Source organism: Ambystoma mexicanum, chromosome 10, assembly GCF_040938575.1.
Source record: "Ambystoma mexicanum isolate Mex_15411 chromosome 10, UKY_AmexF1_1, whole genome shotgun sequence".
In the NCBI taxonomy this organism is placed as follows: Eukaryota; Metazoa; Chordata; class Amphibia; order Caudata; family Ambystomatidae; genus Ambystoma; species Ambystoma mexicanum.
The window spans coordinates 846,966,601-846,990,045 of NC_090932.1; the positions used below are offsets into that span (position 1 = coordinate 846,966,601).

The window sequence follows — 23,445 nt, forward strand, 5'->3', positions numbered from 1 at the left end:
CCCTTTTTATATACCGCCATTGCTTTTGCATGGCTTTTTGAGCATTGTGTTACACCCTGTTACCCTCTGCAGTAGCAGAGGATTTTTTGGCTGAGCATCTCTGTTGCCGGCTGACCTGCCCTCCCAACTCCATGGCTGGGAAATGAGCCAAGTGAATCTTCAAGCGACACTGCCGGCCGGACATACAGCTTCTCCAGCTCTTCACGCTGGCACCTCTGATGGGAGCTCAGTTCAATGTTTAGTTATACATTCCCAAACTCCTTACAGTAAGCCAAAGCTTCACAAACCTGTTGGTAATCGATACACAGCACTGAAGAACTATTCACCCAAAACAGCCTCTGTTGATATAGAAAAAATCCCCTTGAAAATATAATGTTCCAAACAAATAAATGGAAAATACACACATATATTACAGGGCCTGTAGTAGCGGCCCTGTAATTATGGTTAAGTTGCTCAGGAAGAGCCCTTTTTGGGCAGTTTATTACTCCGCCCCTCCTGCACCAATCCTCACAAAACTTTGCAAAATAAGTATATTTCCCGGTCAAATTAATTCTGCGAAGTTTGATGCGATTTCGTTAAGGTGGGGTTATAAAGGAGTCCCAAAATGTGTGGTTTTTCCCATAGACGCAATGGAAAAAGATTTTGCTCACGCCTACAGCCCAAACCGATGGACGGATTCTGACCAAATTTGCTTCAGGAGCGGCGACTTGGTCCCGAAAGCATGCTTTTGTACATTTGGTGTAAATCCGTCTAGTCGTCTTTTTTTTTTAAATGACCAAAAAGTAGGTAAAAATAATTTGTGATATCTGGGTTCAGTCGGCGAAATCACTTCCCTATTCAATCCGCAGACCGATTGGTCCAGAGGGCGGTGTGATGTCTGCGGGCATCAGATGCGCCCCCCACTAACTGGATGGTGAAAAGCGTGAGGTGCATCAGATTTTTGGAAATGCCCACCATTTTGGATTCGCGGACAGCACCCGTTGTCCGTGAACATCATGGTAAAAACATATTAAAAAACACATTGCACTTGTCAAACTAATGAAACAATCTCTCTGGAGGTGAGGGGTGATGAGGATGGGATGGGATATGGCCATAAAAAGCCAAAAAACTAGCGTTTTTCTTCACCGACGTCCGCAAACAGTCCTGATGCCCGGGGCTGTCCTGTGATGTTCTCGAACATCTGAAATGTTCAGGGGCATCTATGCTAATTTCTGCATTACAGGGTTGGTGAAAAGCAGTTTTTGGATGGCTTATATCTTTGGTGCCACTCAATGAAACTGCATGAAATTTGGGGATTTAGTTCTAGACCTGAATGGCTTTGCAAAGTGTGGTGCTGTTTTGACAAGAGGGAAAAAAATTAGAGGGCGGTCCCAAAATATTGTAAAGGCTTATAAATGTGGTGCCATTTGATGAATCTGCAGAAAGGTTTGCAAAAAGATTTTAGATCTAGATATCAATGTTTTTGCAAAGTTTGGTGGGATTTTGTCAAGAGGGGGGCACAATTAGAAGGGGGTCTCAACATTTTTAGATGGCTTATATCTTTGTTGCCGTTTGACAAATGTAGACCAAGGTTTTCAGAATGATTATAGAACCAACCTTGAATGTTTTTGCAAAGTTTGAATGGATTTTGTCAAATGGGGGCTAAGGTATATGACTATTGTATCTACGTACACTTTGACACTTTTGGAAAAATAAAATATGGCAGAATTTGCAGCAAACCCAGGTAAGGAGCATTGGCAAGGACCTGAAAGCATGGTTTTGCAAATGTGTCTGTGTTTTATTTTTTTGGAAAGTGTCATAGTGTAGGTAGAAAAAATAGTGATATACCTTTGGTGACTGAGGTATAGTCTGTGGCCATGGGTAGTTGCCAGATTGTCCAGACAATCTATTTTTTTACTGTGAAAGGTGGTTTTCAGGAGAGGTCAGAAAGTAAGGTGGGGAGGGAAATGAGGGACGAGGCACCAAGCAGTATTATGGAGGGGAGGGTGGACAGGGGAAGAAGTTGTGCGTGTGTTACATCTAAGGTAGGGTTCATTGTTTCTCATGCTCCTTGATCACAGCTTCAAAAGCACTTTGAACTTGCTCCCCCCTGCAGAGTGGTGTGTTTCAGTATATACAGAGTACTGTTGTCTTCAAAAGATATGGATCAACTGCCTCTTTTATTGCTTGCAAGGTAGCTGGTGGGATTTTGTCTCCCACAGAAGTAGGCTGTGTGGTTACAGTATTGGTTGAAGAAGATGAGGTGGAGGAAGACAGCCTAGTACTTGCTAAGAAAGGAACAACCTTTCTGAAAGCATTGCGGTGGTTGGATTTGGTGTGGTGGGACATGGAGGTGATCCCGTAGGAGTACTGTTCAAATAGTCTGCGGCTGAGTACATTACACTCAGTGCATTTCACTTTGGTAGCTTTAGCCTTTGGTACCTTCCCAACAGTGGTAAAGAACTGCCACAAACATAATTCTCTCTGGGTGCTAGAGGTAGGCACCCTCTACATCATCTTCTTGGTCCTCTTTATTGGCCCTTGAAGTACTGTGCTTATTTTGGTGTGTGAGTCCCCCATCTGGTGGTGGTGGTGGCTCTTGGGGAGGAGGGATGGCAATAGCTGATGGCATTTATAAGCTATATAGCAGTTTTGCTAATATTCTTCCAAGTATGTGCTCTGTGCTATATTGTTAATGGATAATGAGTAAGAATAGGTGTAGGAGTTGTGAAAGGGTACATTTTGAGCTTGAAAGTTGCTAGATCAGCAAAAAAATAACAGTTCCGAACTGTCCGTGAAGTACGGACCAGATTGCGAAGTGCAGGCGCTTTCGCTGACATGTCATCATGCCACCCTTTCGCAAGGTCATGTAACACTGTCTGGAAAGTCTGCGATGATGTCTGGCGTTCGTGGACGTCGACAAATGCAAAAACGGTGGAAAAAATTGCAAAAAGTGTATAGATGGGTTTAAAAATTTTACCACAAGGTGGGAAATGGCAGAGTTTTAAGGTGAAACGATGTAACTTGGAAAAAAATATTGGGGTAGGTATGATGCTAGGAAGTTGTACCAAATTAGCGTGCACTGGTAAAAACCCATGAAATTCATTGAAAAAACTTTGTTAAAGGGACATTATGGTTAAGTTGCACTAATAAAAATCTATCAAATTCACCAAAAAAAGTTGTTAAAGGAACATTATGGTTAAGTTGCACTAATAGAAACCTATGAAATTTAATGAAAAAACTTTGTTAAAGTGACGTTATGGTTACAAGTAAAACTGAAAAACCTCAGAAATTCCCCAGTTATGGTAAGCTAAGCAACCATAACTCATGCCGCCACTGTGCACTGCTAAGACTAACACCCAGGACATCAAAGATGACATCACAAATGTCATTGATGATGGGGATGCAGAATATGTTGGCAGAGCCAGCATGAAAATGTTTTGTTATAGTATCATTACTGGCATCATGGGCAAAGCAAGCATGAGTATTTTCTGATGTGGGAATACTGGCAGTTATAGGTGAACTAGAATGGACATGTTTGGGCACAATCAGTATGACATTTTATTTTATACTTGCAGATATCTGAAATACAGTGGGCAAAAGCATTATGAAAATGTGTTTGAAAATGCTCCTGTGCATTGTTGATGACTTGGCATCTAATTGTCTTTTTTTTATGTTTTACCCTATAATACTGACTGTAAACTGTGTGGCTTTTTTACCTAATGCATCACAGAAAGTGTACCGTAAAATTCACCTTTTGGACCTTTTATTTACTCATTTTTTCTCAGGGGGGGGCGACCTCTAAACCCAGTAGCTCCTACGGATTCTGCTCGGGGAAGAACAACCCCAGTTTCCTCTTTGGCATCCCGTTAGGGTTGGCCCTACTACATTATTTCCAGGGCCCACTTGTTACAAAATACTGGCTATGCTATGCAACTGGTGAGTTGGGGTGAAAGTTGCATCTAATGGGCCAAACTAAGGCCTAATATCTATTCAACTTCCTGGGGGTGGGGATCAACAGTGCAATAATATAATGGCTCTGTTGCCTCTACCAGCTATCAAAACTGACATCCAGCCCCCCTCCCACAAATGTTGTGGCTGGCTCCGCCCCTGGGCACACCCACATATAACCATATAAAGACCTCCGTGAAGAAACCTCTTAACTGACAAAAATACTGCCTCATAGCTTGTTAAACGTATCATTTGGCTCAGCTGCTTGGGAAATCTTGAGGATTTTTGCTTTGTGCAAAGTTAGAAATCATTAACCCTTAAATGGTTAAACTGATGAAGAGAAACTATTTCTGTTAGTGAAATATCCTATATTACCAGTAATCGACTTCAGTCCAGAGGTGCATAAAGAATATGAGATTACCGCAGAAGGACGCCCAATAGTCAGTGGGATAGGTTGGACTCGATTCTCATAAAAGAAGGGGTCAAGGTGCCCTCCTACCTACGCGGCACCATGCACTTATTGCAAATATTGGACGATTTTGAATGGTTGGATACATTTTGTTTTGTCACACTAGATGTGAAAGCATTGCATACTTCTATTCGCTATGATCTAGCATTAGACACAATAGGCTATACGTATATGGACAGGTCAGCCTCATATTTTATGCATGTGTTGATGCTCAAAGAAATGTTAAAATTCACATTATGCCCCACTTAGCAAATTTGTTCACAGTGATAATACATGGACATCATGCACGTTATGGGTGCGTTACATTGATGACGTGTTTATGATTTGGCATGGGAATGGGAAGGTATTTCTGAACAGTAATGATTTTGGGATAGATTTCACATGCACCACCGATTCAGAAGCCATAGATTGTTTAGAAGTTCATCTATATATCAAGGACACCCGAGTAATGTCCAAAACTTTCAGGAAAAGTACAGAGGTGAACTCAATTTTGGCAGCAACAAGTTGGCATAAGACAAGCATTATTGAGAATATTCCGACAGGAAAATATATTAGAGCCAGGAGTAATTGCACTGAGTTGAATGAGTATATGAAAGAATGTGCCGTTTTTAAATCAAGGTTCAGACAAAGAAGTTACAAAGAAGAAAACATGAATAAAGCCAGAAAGAAGGAATTTGATATTTTCAGAAGCGAGTTATTGAAACCCAAGAAGAACGAGAAAAACAAAAATGAACAATGGGTAAGGTTGATTGCAAAATATTCTAGGGACAGCCATATTGTCTTTACATTATTCAAGAAATACTGGCACCTTTTATCTTTAGATGCAGATCTATCAGAATATATTGGTAAAAATCCAACTTTTGAATACACAAGGGCTCCCACAATTAAAACAGCGGTTAGCCTGTCCTTTTGAGGCCCATTGAGTAGCCTAAAACTTGGTTACAAAGGAATGTCGGAGCCCCTCTACTAAGAAAGAACATGGGTCAAATACCCTGTCCTATGCAATTTATTCTACTCGGGAGGTTCTACAACCATGTTTTAGCTCACTGCACCCTTCACAGAGGAGAAATAACTATTTTCATATCAGTCTTTGTCCCACCCACAAGGGTAGTCCAGCACTGAAATGCTAGTAAAATCTCCTCTGAATAAGAGTACCATCAGCACCCCCAGGCACATGTTTAGGCCTAGTCGGGCCTCAGCAGTGAGGTGAAGCTGAGCCTCTCTAAGACACAGTGAGAAAGGGGTCCACATCTGGATTACCCTGAGTTCCTCAGGGTGAAACCCCAATTTTTACCAAGTTACAAAGGAGTGTGGCAGCCCATCTACTGAAAACGAACATGGGTCAAATACCCTGTTCTATGGAATCTCTTCCACTGAGGAGGGTCTACAACCACGTTTTAGCTCATTGCCCCCTTTACAGAGCAGAAATATCCATTTGCATATTAGTCTTTGTCCCACCCACAACGGTAGTCCAGCACTGAAATGCTAGGCAAATCTCCTCTGAACAAGAGTACCATCAGCAACCCTAGACACGTGTTTCTTCCTAGTCTGGCCTCATCAGTGGGGTGAAGCAGAGCCTCTCTAAGACATAGTGAGCAAGGGGTCCACGTCTGGATTACCATGCGTTACTTAGGGTGAAACCCCATGCTTTACAAAGTTACAAAGGAGTGTGGGAGGCCCTCTACTGAGAACAAACATTGGTCAAATACTCTGTTCTATGGAATTTCTTCTACTGAGGAGGGTCTGCAACTACATTTGAGCTCACTGCACTCTTCACAGAGGACAAATACCCATTTGCACATCACTCTTAGTCCCACCCACAAGGGTAGTCCAGCACTGAAATGCTAGGCAAATCTCCTCTGAATAAGAGTACCATCAGCAACCCCAGGCACATGTTTAGGCCTAGTTGGGCCTCATCAGTGAGGTGAAGCTGAGCCTCTGTAAGACACAGTGAGCAAGGGGTCCACATCTGGATTACCCTGAGTTCCTTAGGGTGAAACCCCAAGTTTTACAAAATTACAAAGGAGTGTGTCAGCCCATCTACTGAGAACGAACATGGGTCAAATACCCTACTCTATGGAATTTCTTCTACTGAGGAGGGTCTACAACTATGTTTTAGCTCACTGCACCCTTCACAGAGGAGAAATAACCATTTGCATATCAGTCTCGTCCCACCCACAAGGGCAGTCCAGCACCGAAATGGTAGGCAATTTTCCTCTGAACAAGAGTGCCATCAGCAACCCCAGCCACATGTTTCGGCCTAGTCATCAGTGAGGTGAAGCTGAGCCTAAAACTTGGCTCCATCACAATTTAACAGGTTTTTACAACTTTGGCATGTGGAACATGTGTAAATATGGGAAGGAAATTAAAAACATGAGTATCAATATGAAGGAACCATTTGAGATCACAGAGTTAATTGTAAATCAAAATGTGATTTGTATGCCATAATTTGTGTATGTCGTTTGATATATATTGGAAGCACACTCAGAGAAATAAGAATAATGATAAGAGAACATCTTTATGCTCTGCGAACTGATGACCCTAGACTACCACTCTCGACACATTGGCAACAGGAACACCAGATGGACGATAAAGCAGGAATCAGATTTGTGAGGCCAAAATCTGCACATCCAAATGCAAGAGAAGGAGACAGAGAGAAGCGACTGAGGCAAATGGAAGCAATAATGATGAGCAAATGTCGGACAGTTGGGAACTTTTTAAATTCGGACCATGAAATTAGTGTTTGTTAAATGTATGAAGAATTGTATGCAATTTTAATATAACACACATTTGTTCTGGAATGAGGACCCTAAGAATGAAAAACACTCTCTGTTATTAGCAGTTGGTTGAATGAGTATGTGCATGAGACAAATAAAGAGCTAAATGGCTCAGAGAATGGGGAAATGTGTTAATAACATTGAGAGGTGGTAACTTCTCGAGTTGCATCATTGGTTATGTGTGAGGAATTCGACCATCCACACGGGGAGAGTGCGATCGCCTGGGCTTTTTTATTTTTTGGTAAATAAAAATAAATGATGGGAGACCAGCCTCCGAGAAATGTGTGCGGCCATTCTACACCGATTTCATCTGCTTCCTGCACAAAATGCATAGTCAAGTGTACTCCGGGAACACACAGCCTACAGACGCCATCTTCCCCTGTCATATTTAGCTGGAATGTGATAGCCGTGGGTACATCCAAGCATTCCAAGAAGGGGGAAGGCACACTGTCCCCCAGCCTTGAGCAGCCTCATTGAAATATCAAAGGATCCATGGATCTGATTTCCCTTTGTCTAGTCCGGCTGGTGGCAGTGCATACTAACAAGATAATTGAAGCAGGCCTGAAGGGGCTTGCTTGCCAGATAGACAACAGGAAAGGTAGTGCTAATGCCCCTATGGCATGCAATGTGTCAACTTGAAGCTAGTTCCCACCTCTCTGTATGAAAGGCAGTGAATGGCCTGTCTGGGTCCAGCAGTTACCACAGGTGTCCCTGAAGAGCAGATCCCTTTTAGAGGGGAGAAGTATGTGGTTTGGGGGAGACAAGAACCCGGCTTTTGCCACATACTTCAAGAGTAACCTGCGCTTTAATAAAGGGTCACAGAGGACTCTGTTAACCAGAGACAGACTTTGATCTACAACAGACGGGAAAATGGGTTGGATATTTTGTCACCCGTTGTCTGTCCTGTTGCAGAGTACTTTTATCCTGACCTAATGCATAACAGAAGATTGTTGATGAGGACCCAGGATTGGTCCATTAAGGTATGCTTAGCCTGCAACAATCACTAGGGCCCATTTGGCTTTAAAAGAGGGCTGAATCCCTGACTTAGCAGATCATCTGATGACTTTGAAAGGAGTAAGAAGCAATTTTCCCTCTAATTATTTTTCCCTAAGTGCGGGAATGGTTAGCTTTTGTGCACACTCTATTTTAGTGCAATTTACTAACGAGGAAAGTAACTTTGTGAGCATGCATACTTAGTGAGCTGCCATCTCTGAAGAGTTTGGAAGGGTATGTCCCCTTCCCAATTCTTTACAAATCAGTGTAAAAGGTGCATCTTACAACTTTTGCATCTTACATATGTTGCACATATTGTGTAAAAAGCATGCTAGTTATTTGACTATCTGTTGCCCTAATACTTTATAAATCAGTGTAAAAGGTGCATCTTACAACTTTTTTTCCAAACATATATAGGCTAAATAAATAAATATTTTATAGGTGATTATAAGGAGATCTTATCAACCAGTCCAAGACTTCAAGATGTGCCATAGTACCTACCAAAAGTACTCCAGTATAGAGATGAAAATGTGTATGTACAGAAAAAGCTTTGTATACTCAGAATAGACAATAGGTTAAGTTGTGGCTATTCATTTATCGACACCACCCAGAGACAATGCAGAAAGTGTTTAATGCCATTGAAATAAAACATTAGTTATTACAAAAACAAATATTGCTTATCACGTATGTATTTGTCAAAGAATTCAGATAGGATCGAATGTATGCAAAAGGAAAATTGGCAACTAAAAGGAGTGTGTAAGAATACATGCCAATTAGGAGTTCATGTGCCACTTTAATATATTTATTTATTTAATGAAGTAATTCAAGGGCCAGGGGAACATGCCTCTAGTTGTATAAGGATGATAATTGCATCAGAATAACTGCACCACAGAATATGATCAGAATTCCTGGGTCTCTGCTTACTATCCACATTATGTCTTCCTGTGAGTTGTGACAACATTCGCTCAAAACAAGCCTTACGGCTAAAAGGCATATAAACATCAATGTTTACTCTCTAAAAACAGGAAAATGTGCTCAACAAAAACGGGAAACCAAAAACACATGGGAGCCATCCCCCTGCTTCCACTGATATTTATTTGAATCAGTGACCAGCAGAGCAGTGGCATCCGTAGGACCTCTAATAATATTACTTCCCAATGTCAAGAGGAATTTTAAGGTGAAAGAACATCATTTAATAAGCATTAAATATCCCTACTGTCAAAGTGAATTATTTTTGTATGGCATTACCCAAATTGTTTGAGTACAATTGCTCGAATGACACAATTGACCGTTTTGCAGAGGTCCAAATTGACCTTTTGCACAATTGACCGTATGCTCATTTATATATATATAATGGGTTGGGTTGGGGTAATAATAATATAAGGGGGTTGGGTGGGGAGTTGCGGGGGGTTTTCCCCCTGCATATATATCCCAATTGACCGTTTATATTCAGTCAATTGTGTAGAAGGTCAATTGTCATTCGGATAATTGTAATATGAGCAATTCGTATACAAACTTTTCGTACTCCCTCAAAAGTCATTTGATTCCAAGTAGGGAGTAAAATCATATCGGATCCCTGCTTTTAATTCTGAAATAGGAGGTGAAATGACAGGGCACATAATGGACCTTATAGTTTTGCCCACCCTTCTTCGCTACAGCCGAGATAACATTCAAAAAGAGTCTTATTGTGGTTTCTTCAGGAGCCCCATTGTGGAATATCACATATATATATATATGCCTTTTAAGTCAAAAGGAGCAATGCTCAGGGGTACAGCAGATTGGGTGCCTTTTTCTTTGACAAGCGACCCCCTCTTCTGAAATTCATGGATATAATTTAAAGAAGATGCATGGGGATGCTAGAGGAACTAAACGCAAACACATGATTATATTGAAAAGCCCTCCGCAGCGGAGAATAGAAAGAAACAGAAGGTGCAGTTTCCTGGACTGTTACTAGAGTTTATTATCCTTTATCAAACAGCTCATTTCCTTCACTGTACTGTACTGCAAAAACATTTGATTTTATTTTTGAAAGTTGCTGATTTGTTCTTCACCCTGAAGGAGTATTCTCTGTGCCCTTCCACCAATACCCCTCCCCTGCTCCTGTGCTGCCCTCCAATACTAGTTGACAGGGCTCTGTAAAAAGTGAAGGATTACAGTAGCAAAGCACTAACTCGGATATTTGCATACCCACAATACTTTGCAAGCAAAACATATTCAAAGCCCCATCATGACATTATGTGCAGTTTAAGAACATGTCATGAATTTGCATGTGCACAATTACTATGAAGTGAATACCCCACCTTTAAATTGTTGGGTAGGATAAGTGCTCAGTGAAACTGTTTTTGTAAACCAGCGAATTACCACATAACATGTTAAGGTCTATGCCCCAGGAAATTCAGAAATAAATGAAAGGATGCATATGTTGCACATATTGTGTAAAAAGCATGCTAGTTATTTGACTATCTGTTGCCCTAATACTTTATACAAAAATTGGCAGGAATAGCCCATACCTATTATTCCTTGCAGGCCAAGTAAATGATGTTGCAAAGTTGTTCCCCACTTGTAGGGTAATGTTAGCTTACTTAAAGTCAGTATGCAATATTTGGGCTGACAGTTGGGTTACATAGTCTCGGTGATGCTTTTGCTAAGGCACCATGAGTAACAGAAAGTCTTCTGCTTGAACGTCGTTCATATTATAACAAACAGAAAACAATTGGATGTAGGTGCACGTCTGGTAAACGTTTGCAGAGCCAAGCCAGGCATAGTGACCATTCTCTGGTAATATCTGAATGTGACCTGGGGCAGAAGTTAGAGTCATAAGATTTAAATGTGGTAGAGTCAAGCATAGGAGTGATGGGTGGGGGGGTAACTTATTTAGTTAATGTGTGCAGGCATATTTTAGCAATATCTTCTGTTTGTGGATCCACCTTTTCATTTTAGTTTTGAACCTCTTGTGGGTGTATTCTGTTTTTAGGATTTTTAGGTGGACAAAGGACAAGGCCATTGCCTGCAATCACTCTCCTGAGATTTGGGCCGTCCGCCTTGAAAGGACGATATAAGCCCTGCAAAGAAGCTAAGAGGAGTGCCATACAATCTTGCATCATCCAGCATCCATCTTTTAAGGACATTTTCGAGACAGTCTAGTCCTCGAACCACATCCGGCTGCACTAATGACTGTTGTCATGCCGCAGTCACCAGAGCCGTCTGAGACTTCTCGACCAGCATTACAGATCCTCCAACCAGCACAGAGACGATTCTTGGCCCTGAGCTGCCGCACCAGACAGCCTACTGACATCCATCCATCCTTGCTTGCCGAACTGCCTCCCGCAGCTGTCTTCCGCCACTAACTCTGTCTCGAGGGGTTGCGAAGCACCCTGGCACCGCCTCAACACTGTCGAGCACCAAGACCTTCTTCATCATCAGGTACATTGTGGTTCTGCCCCCCTTGTCCTTCTCCACAGGCCCCTAGAGACAGTTACGATCATTTGCCCCGTTGGTGCTGGAACCGTATAACCTTGAACAGTAAGACTGATTACTTTACCAACTACCCTCCTGTCAGTATCCACAGTGCATCCCTTTCCCTCGTGAAACTGTCTGTCCTCTGTGTTTCTTTAGAGTGTGGGTTATATTTTGTAGTGTGCTAGAACTGTCTGTTGTAGTAATAATAAAGTAGATATTTTTATTCAGCCTTGACTGGACAGTGCCTTTTATCATTGGGTAATAATTGTATTTTCGCTGTGTTGCAACTAACCAACGATCTAGGAGCTTGTGGACATAAGCCAGCGGTTCCGTCCACGTTACCAAAATTGGACAAGGAGGTCTTATAATTCACTTGTATTCCAATCTTCTCAGATCCGTTTTGGTGTACTAGAGGTGTGGGGTTGATTGATGGTTTAGAAACCGATATTCATCCCTGGGTCACTGGTGCCCCGGAAGTTGATTTGTCACAATATGCGATAGGGATCTCTTCAGGTAGGGACTCTCATCACCATTGACACAACCTACTACAGAATTCAATGTAGATCTAAGAAGTAGGATCCTAGTATTAAACTATGGGACAGCTTGACCAGTTATGTGAGAGTTAAGGTTACCAAAATAAAAATTAACAAATGTTTTCAAGCAATTAACACTTGTCAAAGGAATACAGAAGAAGGTTGGGGGTTTCGAATTTGGGAGCGACCCCGAATGTAAAGGGTACAGTATATAATTAATGATCATTTGGCTACCTCGAATATAGCAAATAACAAGTATTGAGAAGAACTGAGATTGTACAGATTGAAGAATTGAAATAGTATATACTGTTCTCAATAGAGCCTACTCGCAGTGTTTCTGAAGCAACTGAAGATTTGAGAGTAGAACAGTCGGACCACTAATATACGGTCCGTTTGCATATGACTAGCAATGTGGCATGTTGTTCGGCATCATGTGGGACGTTGCATCTAATTGGCAAAATTTGCAAGGATTAGATGAAAAAAGCCTAACTGATAATGAGCAAATTGCCTCCAACTCTTGTTAATATACAAAATGTTAGGAAACTTTTTTGGCTGGAACTAAGAAAAACCTCAGGAGTAGTTGCGAAGTAAAGCGGCAAGATGGTTTGTTTACATTTGGGGAACAACGTGTGATGTCATGCGGCTCAACGCGTGATGTCACTCACTGCCGGTAGATATGTGCATATGAAAACAGTAAATGCCAAGAAGGCCACCATTGGCTGCCACGAGGAATGCCGGTCAGGGAGCCAGAAATAGGTCCCTTCCGATTGAAAAATGGGTAAGTAGAAGGAAGCGCCTCCTATCATATTTCTTCATAGATAATGTTTGGTCTCTTGTAACAACAGCTTTAGACTTAGTTAACTAAAGTATTTGGTACCTGTTTATTCAATCAAACTAATATGTTTATTTAGATGGATGGTGATTACCCAAGCTGAAAGCTTCTTAACTTTAAGCAAGCGCAGCACTATCTGAATGAGAAAAGGACAAGAAGCAAACATTTTTTGGAATATAGGACGTTCTTGACAAGGCTAATCTAATATTGAGGTTTGTTGAATGATTGGAACCTCTCACAGTTAGGGCAGGAATTCATAAGTGAATAAGGGCTCGAGAGATTAACTCTCTCCCCTTTTTCACTCCATTTGTTAATCCCTAATTAGGTGATACTGGAAGGAAGACAGTTAATTAGATGGCAAACAAACAAAGACATTGACGAATAAATTACAATCATTAGGCTATGTCACATTTCCCAAATCCTGGTTTGGATGGCTTGGATGGCTTGGATGGTTATATTAAGCGGTAGATTTGCACCATAATGAGGTTTGGTGATGGTGGTGAGAAAAGGCTAGAATAAGGTTATGGCTTCGGAGAAAAGCGCTGGCACACTGCACTTCAGATAGGACAATAAAGCATGTCACTAAAAGGTGGTTGTTTAAGGAATGGTTTCAAGAAAGGTTGTTTGGATTTCAGTATATATTAACATTTTTGTACAATTCAAGAATAACAAAATGTAAAGGATTGCCCGTACTAATGAGAATTCTTGTGTGTTTTCTTGTGTTTTCTTTTTGTGTCTCCTTTCACCTTTCTATCCGCCTTGCTCACCGGTTTCTTTTTTTTTTTTTTTCCTCCATGGTGGATATGTGATGGTTTTTGATTCAAATGTAACCATTTATTTGCATTTCCGTTTGGCTATGTATTTCAAATCTGAATTATCTATTGCAATATGTGGATATTTGACAAATGTGGATGGTTTTGGTGGTTCATAGTCATTGCATCGACTGCCAAACCGTCGAATGCCATACCATTGAAGAAAATGCATCGACAAAAAAAGCATCAAATGTATTTTAAAAAAAAATGTTTTAATGGAGGGTTCCCCCCCCCCAAACCTCTTTTTTAACCTTTTAAACCCAAAATAATTAAACTAAACCCTTTACCATTGAAAAAATGCATTCAATGCTTTTTTGTCAATGCATTATTTTCAATGGTATGGCATTCCACGGTTTGGCAGTCGATGCATTGACCAGATACCGGTTTTGGTGTATGTTATGTAAATAATGAAATACAGCCCTGAGGAAAACCTATTAAAGGTTGAAACACGTGTCGGCTGTAGGCTTTTAGGCTAAGACTAAGCACAATCTACTCAAATAAAAAGAAACAACTACATTGTACCTAGTACTAATTTGTGGTGGGAATACATTTATTGCAATGCAAATTTAGGCATGTTAGTCTTCATTTTTTCCACAATTTTTTTCGTAACTAAAGATAAGAGGTTTAGTATACTCGGTGGTAGTAGCTCAGACTTAATGTAACCTAGTAATTTATTTAACCATTAAAGGGGCACACATCATTTTCTAAAGTTACTAATGACCTACCTGCCACCTTTTTCCGGGACTGTGTCTAATGACCTTTCTGCTATAACTGGTGCCCCGATATGTGAGTGCTTTGCCCTCCCCCACCCATCTCCAGCTGCTTAATTTCAGGCGAAACACTCTATCTCAGTCTCAAAACATTCCCTCACGTAAATTATGACCCGGGAGCAGTGCGCGCGTCCTTATTAGATGTGCATATTGGCATTAGTGAAAATGAATGCATTTGAAAGAACGCGAGGTAACTTTCTTCTTGCATTACACGTCCCCTTAATTGGCAAGCGTCACAAGCCGGTGGGCACAACGGAGCCAGCGCATTGTTCGCACGCTTGAGAACTGCTCTACGAGGTGAAACTCCGAACCAAGCAGAACGGAAGTGACGGCCGTTGCCAGGTAATGCATTGTGTCCAGGATGAAAGTGGATTCTTGGAGCCCATCGTTAGACTCGAAAGCGGGTCAGGTGGGAGGGGACTGCGGAAGGAGCGGGTGCCAGGGGGGAGTAGGGATTATAGAAGCGAACAAGATGGGGAAGTGAACACTGCAGGGGCGAGAGCCACATGTCCATTTTAAGAAGCAGAAGCAAAAAGCCATGTCAGAAAGGTAGGAGAGCGAACCAGCACACAGGCTGCCCTCGTATCAACCATGATTGTGTTACAGGATTGGGTATCGCCTTAGAAAAGAAAAAAAGCGAAAGCCACAATGGCAGCTGAACATTCTGAAGATATTTCATATGTATTATAGTGAGTTTGTGTTTGCTGCCTGTTATTATTGGATGGTGTGCTGGCAGCCGAGAAAACACACTGAATGATTTATATATTTCAGAGGTTTGTGAAAGTATCATCGCTCTGGTGGATGACATACATCATGTGTCCTTTAGTCATGCCGAGACTGGCGAACACACAGCGGGCACGTGCAGGCCAGTGGAGCCTGTTAAAAGACTGCATCATATTTTATATTTCATGTTACTTACTATACTTTTGTACTTCATCGAATTACTACGCGGATCCTCTTCCATGGCGTATTGTGCCCCCTACTGGGGAAACCAGACATTAGACTGCAGGGTGGGAGAGCAAGAGTGAAGCAAGCAGGAGAGAATGAAGGGAGGGAGCCAGGAGGGACATTATTTCTATTATTGTGGATGATGCATGTTTGTCTACTATATATGTACTATCGTCTGGAGAAGAGGTCTCCAAGCTGTGCTTCTTAAGATGTTTTGGACTGCAACCCCCAATGATCCCATAATCCCTCACCATTTACTATGCTGTATAGTGCTGATGGGAGATGTAGTCTACAAGATCTGGAGAGCCATAAAACAGTATGTGTTAGGTTAATATACCCAATGGGGTTCCAAGGCAGTTTTAGGAGAAGCATAGGTTGTATATAGATCAAGTAGTGTTGGATGCATAGGGCTGGCAGGTATGCAGGCTTAAAATACCTGCAGTGTATATTTATGGTACTGCAGGTAACTTCCTAAATAGTAATAAATGGACTGGCAAACCAGAAGGTGGCATAGTAAAAGATCACAACATTATATGTTTATTTGATACAGTGCTTTCATCAGTGCACTGTTTTGTTGTTGTAACGCTAGACATATGCCTCAGGTTAAATGGGCCTGTGGAGCCCAAGCCTCAACAATAACGTGTTGGTAGTCGAGGGACTGGGCAGGGACTCAGTTTCAAGTGGAATGTTTTAAGCCAGTTTTGGGTGAAGTGTCTTCTAAGATCTGAAGGTGTGTGTTGAGGGAAGCTTCCTGCTGTGCTCTCAATTACAGTAAAGTACGTTTTTCCCCAAGTTGTAGCTTAAAGGCATTTTCATACACATCAGGAAGCATAACCCTTGGCAGTGTCACTATAAAACCCACTACCTCCACTCTTCCTCTACCCAGTACTTACCTAATGAGGCCCCTGCCTCCGACACAGGACCTTCTTCTTCTTCTTCTTTGTGGACTGTTCCCAGCGCGGGGCTCTAGTGAGCTACAGTTACTGGCCCTCTGGTGGGGCTGTTTGGTGGGGCCTCCGTTTCCTACAGGTGCGGCATCCTACCGGGACCCCTGCAGGGCTTGGGTCCCGGTTGAGCAGGAAGCCTCTCCTGGTTTTTTGCCTGGCCCTAAGCCAGGGTGGAGGCATCAATGCCCAGGTCCTGCAGGGCCCGGGGCTGTGGGAAGGAGATGGGGGAGTGGTGTTGGACCCAAGTATGCCTGGGGGTGGGGGGCTGAGTGGGGAGTATTTGTACACCTTTTCCATTCCGGTAGGCCCTGCGGGACTCAGTGTTTCATTTGTTGCAGCATTGCGGCTCTTTGGTGACCCGTACAGGGCGGGGGTTCCTCCTCCAGAGGGGAGGGGGAGTTTTTTTTCGTGTTCATGTTTCTGTGTGTTTTGAGGGGAACACTGAATCTAACGTCCCTTTCCCATGGGGATGGATTGTTTGTTTCCCCTGTTGGTGGGGTTTTCTCCTGGCCTGCAGGTGATGTGTATGGGGGGATTCCAAAAGCTCAACAGGTGGCACATGGGTCCCCCAGCAACATGTGGGGTTCAGGCCACCTCTCAGGCATGTGAAAGTAAAATGGCTGATTGAGGTGCAAGTCAATATTTTAAACTCAGCTAGTGGCGTGCATGTTTGTTGTTACTGCACACCATGGGTGAGCACTCTGCTCCTCTAGGGAACCTTGCCCTGTCTTGTCTTTTTCCTTTCATATGAAGAAGTCACGGCACATGCTGTTGTCTCCGGAACGATGCAGGACCCGGTGGACTACATGTGGTGTTTGTGCCTTGGAGAGTGGGTTGGCCCATTCTACCGGGGGGGGGGGGGGGGGGGGGGGGTATTGTTGTTGTGTTCTCCGGTGGGCCTGGAGTTGTATCACAGCCCGTTGCCGGGAGAATTGGGTGATTGTTCTCTCCTGGAGTTTAATGGACGTACATGTGTTGCTGGCATTACTGTTTTTTGCTGTGTTTGTGCCATGGGCCAGTGAACTGCTCAGCTCAGGCTCTTTGCCCTTTTTTTTTCCTCTTCCTCATTTTCCTCCTCTCTTGAGCTTCGCAAGAGGTGGATGAAAATGACGGCTATATGTTCCTTGTCTGGGAAGGACATGGAAAGGAAAGTGGGGTGCAGTGGTCAAAGTGAGCCGGGATGGTCGGGCGCTGGTGTTCCGCTACTTTGTTTTTCACTGTTCAGATCTCCTCTACTTTTTTGCAACCATTTTTCACCATTCCGGAAATGTTTTGTGAAATTAAAGCGCACTTCTCCTTTTCCCACCAGATATCTGTTGCAGCTAATCTACTCTCTGTTTTCAACTCGATTGGCTGTCAACCGGCATGACTGCAGCCCTGGAATGCTGTGTTGCACGTTGCTCCCTTCCTTACTACTCTGTCCCCCTCCGGAGTCACAGTTCCACTCCCTTTTTTGGTACTTCACTAGCAATGATATCCTCGCTAGTCTGGTGGGTCGCTCCTCTGGGCTGGCCGAGGAGGCGGCTATCCAGGAACCGGTGGACCGTGGGGTGGTTTGCAGACTGAAGTAGGTTTCTGCTAGTGGACATCTGGCCCTCGGGGAGAATATCTATGACTCCAAAACTGCAGAGGCTGTGCTGAGTGGTTCAGGAGGTTAAAGGTGGCGATTGATGGTGGCTCTGACTGTGCCCTGATGCTGGCTGACATGCTGCAGCAGGTTGCCCCTTTTGTCCAATCTGGCATTTGATGGAGTGCGTGGCTCAGCCTTGGTCATGGTGCTGTTGTGTCGGCCCGCAGGCATGTGCGTCTGCGGGATTGGATAACGGAGGGGGCTCAGTGGGCGGCTGCCCTTTAGCTTCCTTTTGACAGTTTCAGACCTTTTGGTGATTTGCTTGCAGTGTTTTTCCGATATGGGCCCAGTGGTGCTCAGATTCTTGGGCTCTGGACACTGTCCAGAGGGGTTCTCAGGTGAATTTCCTGTCTCCCCCTGTCCTGGTTTGCATGGTTCATACTGCTGTTCCCCGCTCGCTGCCCATGAAGTTGGTGATGGCAACAGCTCTGACCGAGTTACTTTTGAAGGCGGCTTTTCATAATGTTCCTTTTCCGCAGGAGGTTGTTTTCTTTTTTTCTCGCGGGCGTTTCTGGTCCCCGAAACTTCGGGGAGGCTTCAATCCTTCGAGGCTCTGTACTGCTTTGTGCGGGAGGAACGCTTCAAGATGGGACTTTTGCAGGACATTCTCCCGATGTTGTGCACAGGGGTCTGGTTGGTTTCCCTGGGTCTCCGGGTTGCATGTTACCACGTGTCTTTTCGCCCCTCCCAGATGCTGTCTTCCACTTTACAGTAGTATCTCGACATTCAGTTCTGAGTGCTCCCGTTCGGGTTGCGCTCTGACCCCAGGGTGTTCCCCGGGCAGTTGGCTCCCCTAGTGGCGCATTTTAGCCTGATGGGCCTTCAGTTTAACTACATGGACGCCTGGTTGGTTGAGGTGACCCTCTGGCGATTGATCCTGATTCGTCCATGGCTGGTTTCCCGGCATTATGGAACTGGGGGTGTTCTGGTTTACTTGCGTTTGTCTCTTGTAGAGCCCTATCGGGATCCGGTTTGTGTCAGGGCTTAGATTTACTCCTGGATGGGGTGATTTTTTTCTGTCCTGGAAGATGGTCCAGCGCCTACTGTCTGTTCTGGTCAGGGTTCTCAGGAGGCAGTGTGTCACGGCTCACCTGTTGATCATGCTTCAGAGGCCCATGGCATCTTACATCATTCTGGTTCCTTGGGCTCATCTTAATCTGCATCCTCTGGTGTCTTACCTACTCTCACACTGTCTCCTGGCTTCTCGGGCTTACGTGGCCTTGATCCCGGTGTCTCGGGTTCTGTGGTGGTTGCGGGTTCCGTATCTCCAGGCAGGGCTGTCCCTGGTCCATCCTCCTTTGACCCCTCTTTCTCCAGGCGCCACCAGAGGAGGGCCGTTGTTTGTCCTCTTGGAGAAATTGTGTGCCATTCTTTGGGGCCTGTTGTACTTCATGTTTTTTTTTCAGTTGGGGAAGTTGCTTCGGGATTCTCTTCTTCCCGTCCTTGTATTTATAGGGGCCTTCCCCCTTGGGATCTCCTTTTGGTCTTGAGGTTCCTTCGGGGCCGCCTTTGGTGCCCCTGTTTGATTTGTTGTTGAGCTCCTTACTCTACTGACTGTTTTCCTGATCGCTATTTCAAACCTTTCGCGATCTGGTTGCCCCTGCGTTTCGGGTCCCACAGTCGCAGGGATGGGTGGTTAGGCCTGCCATTTATGTGTGGGAGGCGTATTTTTTTTTGTGTATTTGGCTCAGACTGCTCCTGTGGGGCGGTCTGATAGTGGCTTAGTTGCTTTTGGCCCCGCTGCTGCGGATCAGAAGGCCTCTGTGGTTTTCCATTAGCCGGTGGCTCTGTGTTGTCTCCTTGGCTTCTGTGCCTGCCCACGCAGGGTCGCTCTACCAGTGGTTTGGCTGCTTCTTGGGCGGATGCTAGGGGGTTTTCTCTGAAGGAGATTGGTGGGGCGGCCACCTGGGCGGATCAGAGCACTTTCGTAAGCCGCTTTTGGTTGACTTTCTCCCGCTCTGGGGATGGTTCCTTCGGGGTTGGGGTTTTGTCTGTTGGGATGTGAGTTTGGAGTTCTTAATGGTGTGAGTTTTTGTTCTGCACTTTTCTGGCTCTGTCTCATTGGGACCTCTCCCCGTTGATGCTATGGTATGCCTCATGAGGTATGTATTGGGACGAGGAAGAGTGGACGTGGAGGTAATGCACTGGTTACTTGCCAGTAATCTTTATTACTCCTAGTCCTACTCTTCCTCGTCGCAGTACTGACGACCCCTCCTCTCCCTCCCCGCGGGGAAGGTCCCATGCTCTGGCTTGGATATGTTAAACAGGATGTTGTGGTTTAAGGGGAGGAGTTATAGGAAATAAAAGAAATAGAAGAAGGTCCTGTGTCGGAGGCAGGGGCCTCATGAGGTAAGTACTGTGACGAGGAAGAGTAGGACGAGCAGTAATGAAGATTACCGGTAAGTAATCAGAGCAAAACTGCTTCCTTTAATTTCTGTTACCCAGCCCCATATTTTAAAGAGAAACACAAAATTACCAGAACCAGAATGCAGAGAGAGAAACACGCAGTATATGTGGCAGCACTCTCACCTGACATGGGGAATAATTAGATCTATTTGCTTATATCCACATCCCTCTCCCTTGTCACAGTATTTACCCAGTGCAGGCACTCCTCCTTCTGACAGAACCCTTTTCCCAAAAATGTTTATGTTTTCTCTCTGTTAGTCCCTCCCCCTCAGAAACTAGGGGTAGTGAAGATTACTGGTATGTAATCAGAGCATTATCACACTGCTGCACCCATAATCTGTTTAACTGTGCTCTGCACCATGACCAGAAAATACCACAGACCACTCCAGTTGTCAGAAACTACTTGTGAGCAGTCCATCAAGGCAAGATTCTTTTTTTCTTGGCCTTCTGGTGCCTCTATTTCTGCACTTTTATTGGAATAAGCAAAACGCGTGGTTACAAGAATGCAAAGAAACAAACCAAGCAGGATGAACCACTCACGCCCGACGTTCCCAGCCACCTTGTACAGTAATAAGGTGGTGTTAGGAAGGAGCTAGCAGGTGCCCTGTCTTTGCTTTTTAGTTGATACCATGATACACATGCCCAGAGTTAGTTAGGATACAAAACTACAAGTCCCAGAATGCAAACTGCAGTGCACAGAAACGTCATGGTTGGATGAAAGTGTGAGGCATGCCATGGTTACTGCAGCACTGTTAGAATGTAATTCGCTCTCTAGAGCTTTCAAGTTGGCTCTTCTAATTTCTGAGATCACTAGTAGTGGCCCTGCCCCACCCGCAGGCCCACATTACTCTTCAAATCTACAACTTACAGTTCTGCATTCCAGCTCGGGAGGATAGCCCAGGGGCAATGTGCTCCCCTTGGAAGCAAGACGACGCAGAGCAACACAGGTTTGAGCCCCGGTTCTGTGCTTAGGAACCTCTAGGTATTAAGCACTTTATAAATAACCTATCATAAGAAACAATGAAACTTCGATATTGCATAAAAGTGATGTTAGGCAAAAAGCTAGGATGGCCCGAACATCTTATCTCTAACCTAGACAAAATAGGAGCTCTGCTTTTGCATACAAACTGTGTAAATGAAGGGGGGTTGTTAGCTAACAGTGAATGCAGACTACTATTGTGTGACTGAAATAAACCATGGAATACCTTGTTTCACACTGCTAGTTATGAAATAACATCACACCATTAAAGATTCTGGCTAAGGCATGCATGTGGCAGTATGGCACAGAAGAGTGGGATTTACCTTTTTGTCGCCATGAGTATGGGGGGTTGCAGTTGGTAGATGGTAGTTTCTGAAAAGAGAACTGGTTGCAAGTATATGTTGCCAGTATTTGTTCTTACTATAAACAGGCCCCACACCTGCATTGTCTCTGCAATGTTGGGGTGAGGCCACTTCTCCCTCTTCCCCCATTTCCTCTGGGGTCCCTCAGGGAGCATGTATGTCCCCCCTTCTTTTCAACCTTTATGTTCAACCTTTCTGTTACCTGTTGGATGAGCTTGGAGAGTATTTCTCAAACTATGCTGATGACACCCAGCTAGATCGTGATTTATCAGGGAATTATTCCAAGGACGCCGTCCTTCAGACTATCTATCTTCGTATGACCTGGATGAGCAACAACTGGATGTGTTTGAATGGGGATAAGACCGAGCTGTTGGCTTTTGGCACCAAGCATGCTCGAGCCAAATTAGATTCCATCTACCAAACATTCTCCATTCATGGTTGTCCAATTCCAGTCTCACAGAGTGTTTAAACTCTGGGCTTCTATCGTGATCCCCTGCTTAGCGCAGACAGTCATATCAACCAGATAGTAAAAAATGATTCTTACTACCTTAGGCTGCTGATAAATCTGCATCCCTTTCTGTCGGCATCCAGTTACTCCTCAGTTGCCCATGCGGTCGTGATGTCCAGATTGGACTATGCAATGCATTATTAATTGGGGCCAACAAGAAAAACATCCATTCCCTCCAGACTATTCAAAATGGTGCAATTCGCATTATCACGAAAGAAGCTAGAAAAGATCCTATTTCTGATAGTCAGCAAGATTTCCATTGGCTCTCTGTGGCCACCCGGCTGGAATTTAAGGCTGCCTCTCTAGCCCATAGATCTTTATATAGTTCTGCCCCAGTCTATATTAAAGAACTGGTATCCTTTTATGAGCCACCAAGGAAGTTGCGCTCCTCAGCCTTGGCGTTGGTCAACATCCCTAAATTCGATCTTTGCAGTTGTCTAGGCAGTTCCTTCCCCTTCAAGGCTGCGAAAATCTGGAATTCCTTGCCTTTGAAGCTCAGGCTGGTAAAGGAATATAATCCCTTTTGCCGTAGATTGAAAACTGTCCTTTTCAACCAATGCTCTCTACAGCCATACCTCTCTGAATAGTACCCACCCGCTTTTGTCTCTTTTGCCCATGTTGGTCGCCTGTCCCGTCTTTTTTGTTGCTGGTTCCTGTGTTTGTATTTGTGCGCCCTGATGCCTGTGGGCTTTGGCACCCCATAAACAAATATATAAATAAATAAATAAATAAAATCTGCATTTTTATAGACATTTCAAAGATGAATTACAATGCCAGCTGTAGCAAGTCAAACCTGTGAACTATCAAATCACAGACTTATTTGAAGCAGGTTGTCAACACACTGAACTACATTTCCAGCATTTTCTTTAATGTTTTGGTGTATACTGTTGTAAGTAGGTAAACACACAACAATACTCTATTGTGAAATGATATTTGTCAGTATGTCAAATCTTCACATAGTAACATATGCTAAATATATCGAGTTCATGTATTTTTACATATGCACAGCTGTTTACCTTGTAGGCATTGGAGAATGTCTTCTGGACAACCACCTAAATGGAATTTTATTCCAACTTTTTCCTGGATTGTC

The 23,445-nt window shown here is 43.8% G+C and overlaps 1 protein-coding gene across 1 annotated transcript in view; it reads left to right on the top strand.

Moving 5' to 3' along the window:
- The first annotated feature begins 14,959 nt into the window (after positions 1–14,959).
- LOC138491790 (leucine-rich repeat-containing protein 46-like) overlaps positions 14,960–23,445 on the top strand; it is a 383,144-nt gene continuing 374,658 nt past the window's right edge. The window contains exon 1 of the mRNA XM_069618498.1: positions 14,960–15,124. Within this exon, the coding sequence (XP_069474599.1) occupies positions 15,114–15,124 (11 nt within the window). The 5' untranslated portion in view covers positions 14,960–15,113. The remainder of the gene's footprint in view (positions 15,125–23,445) is intronic.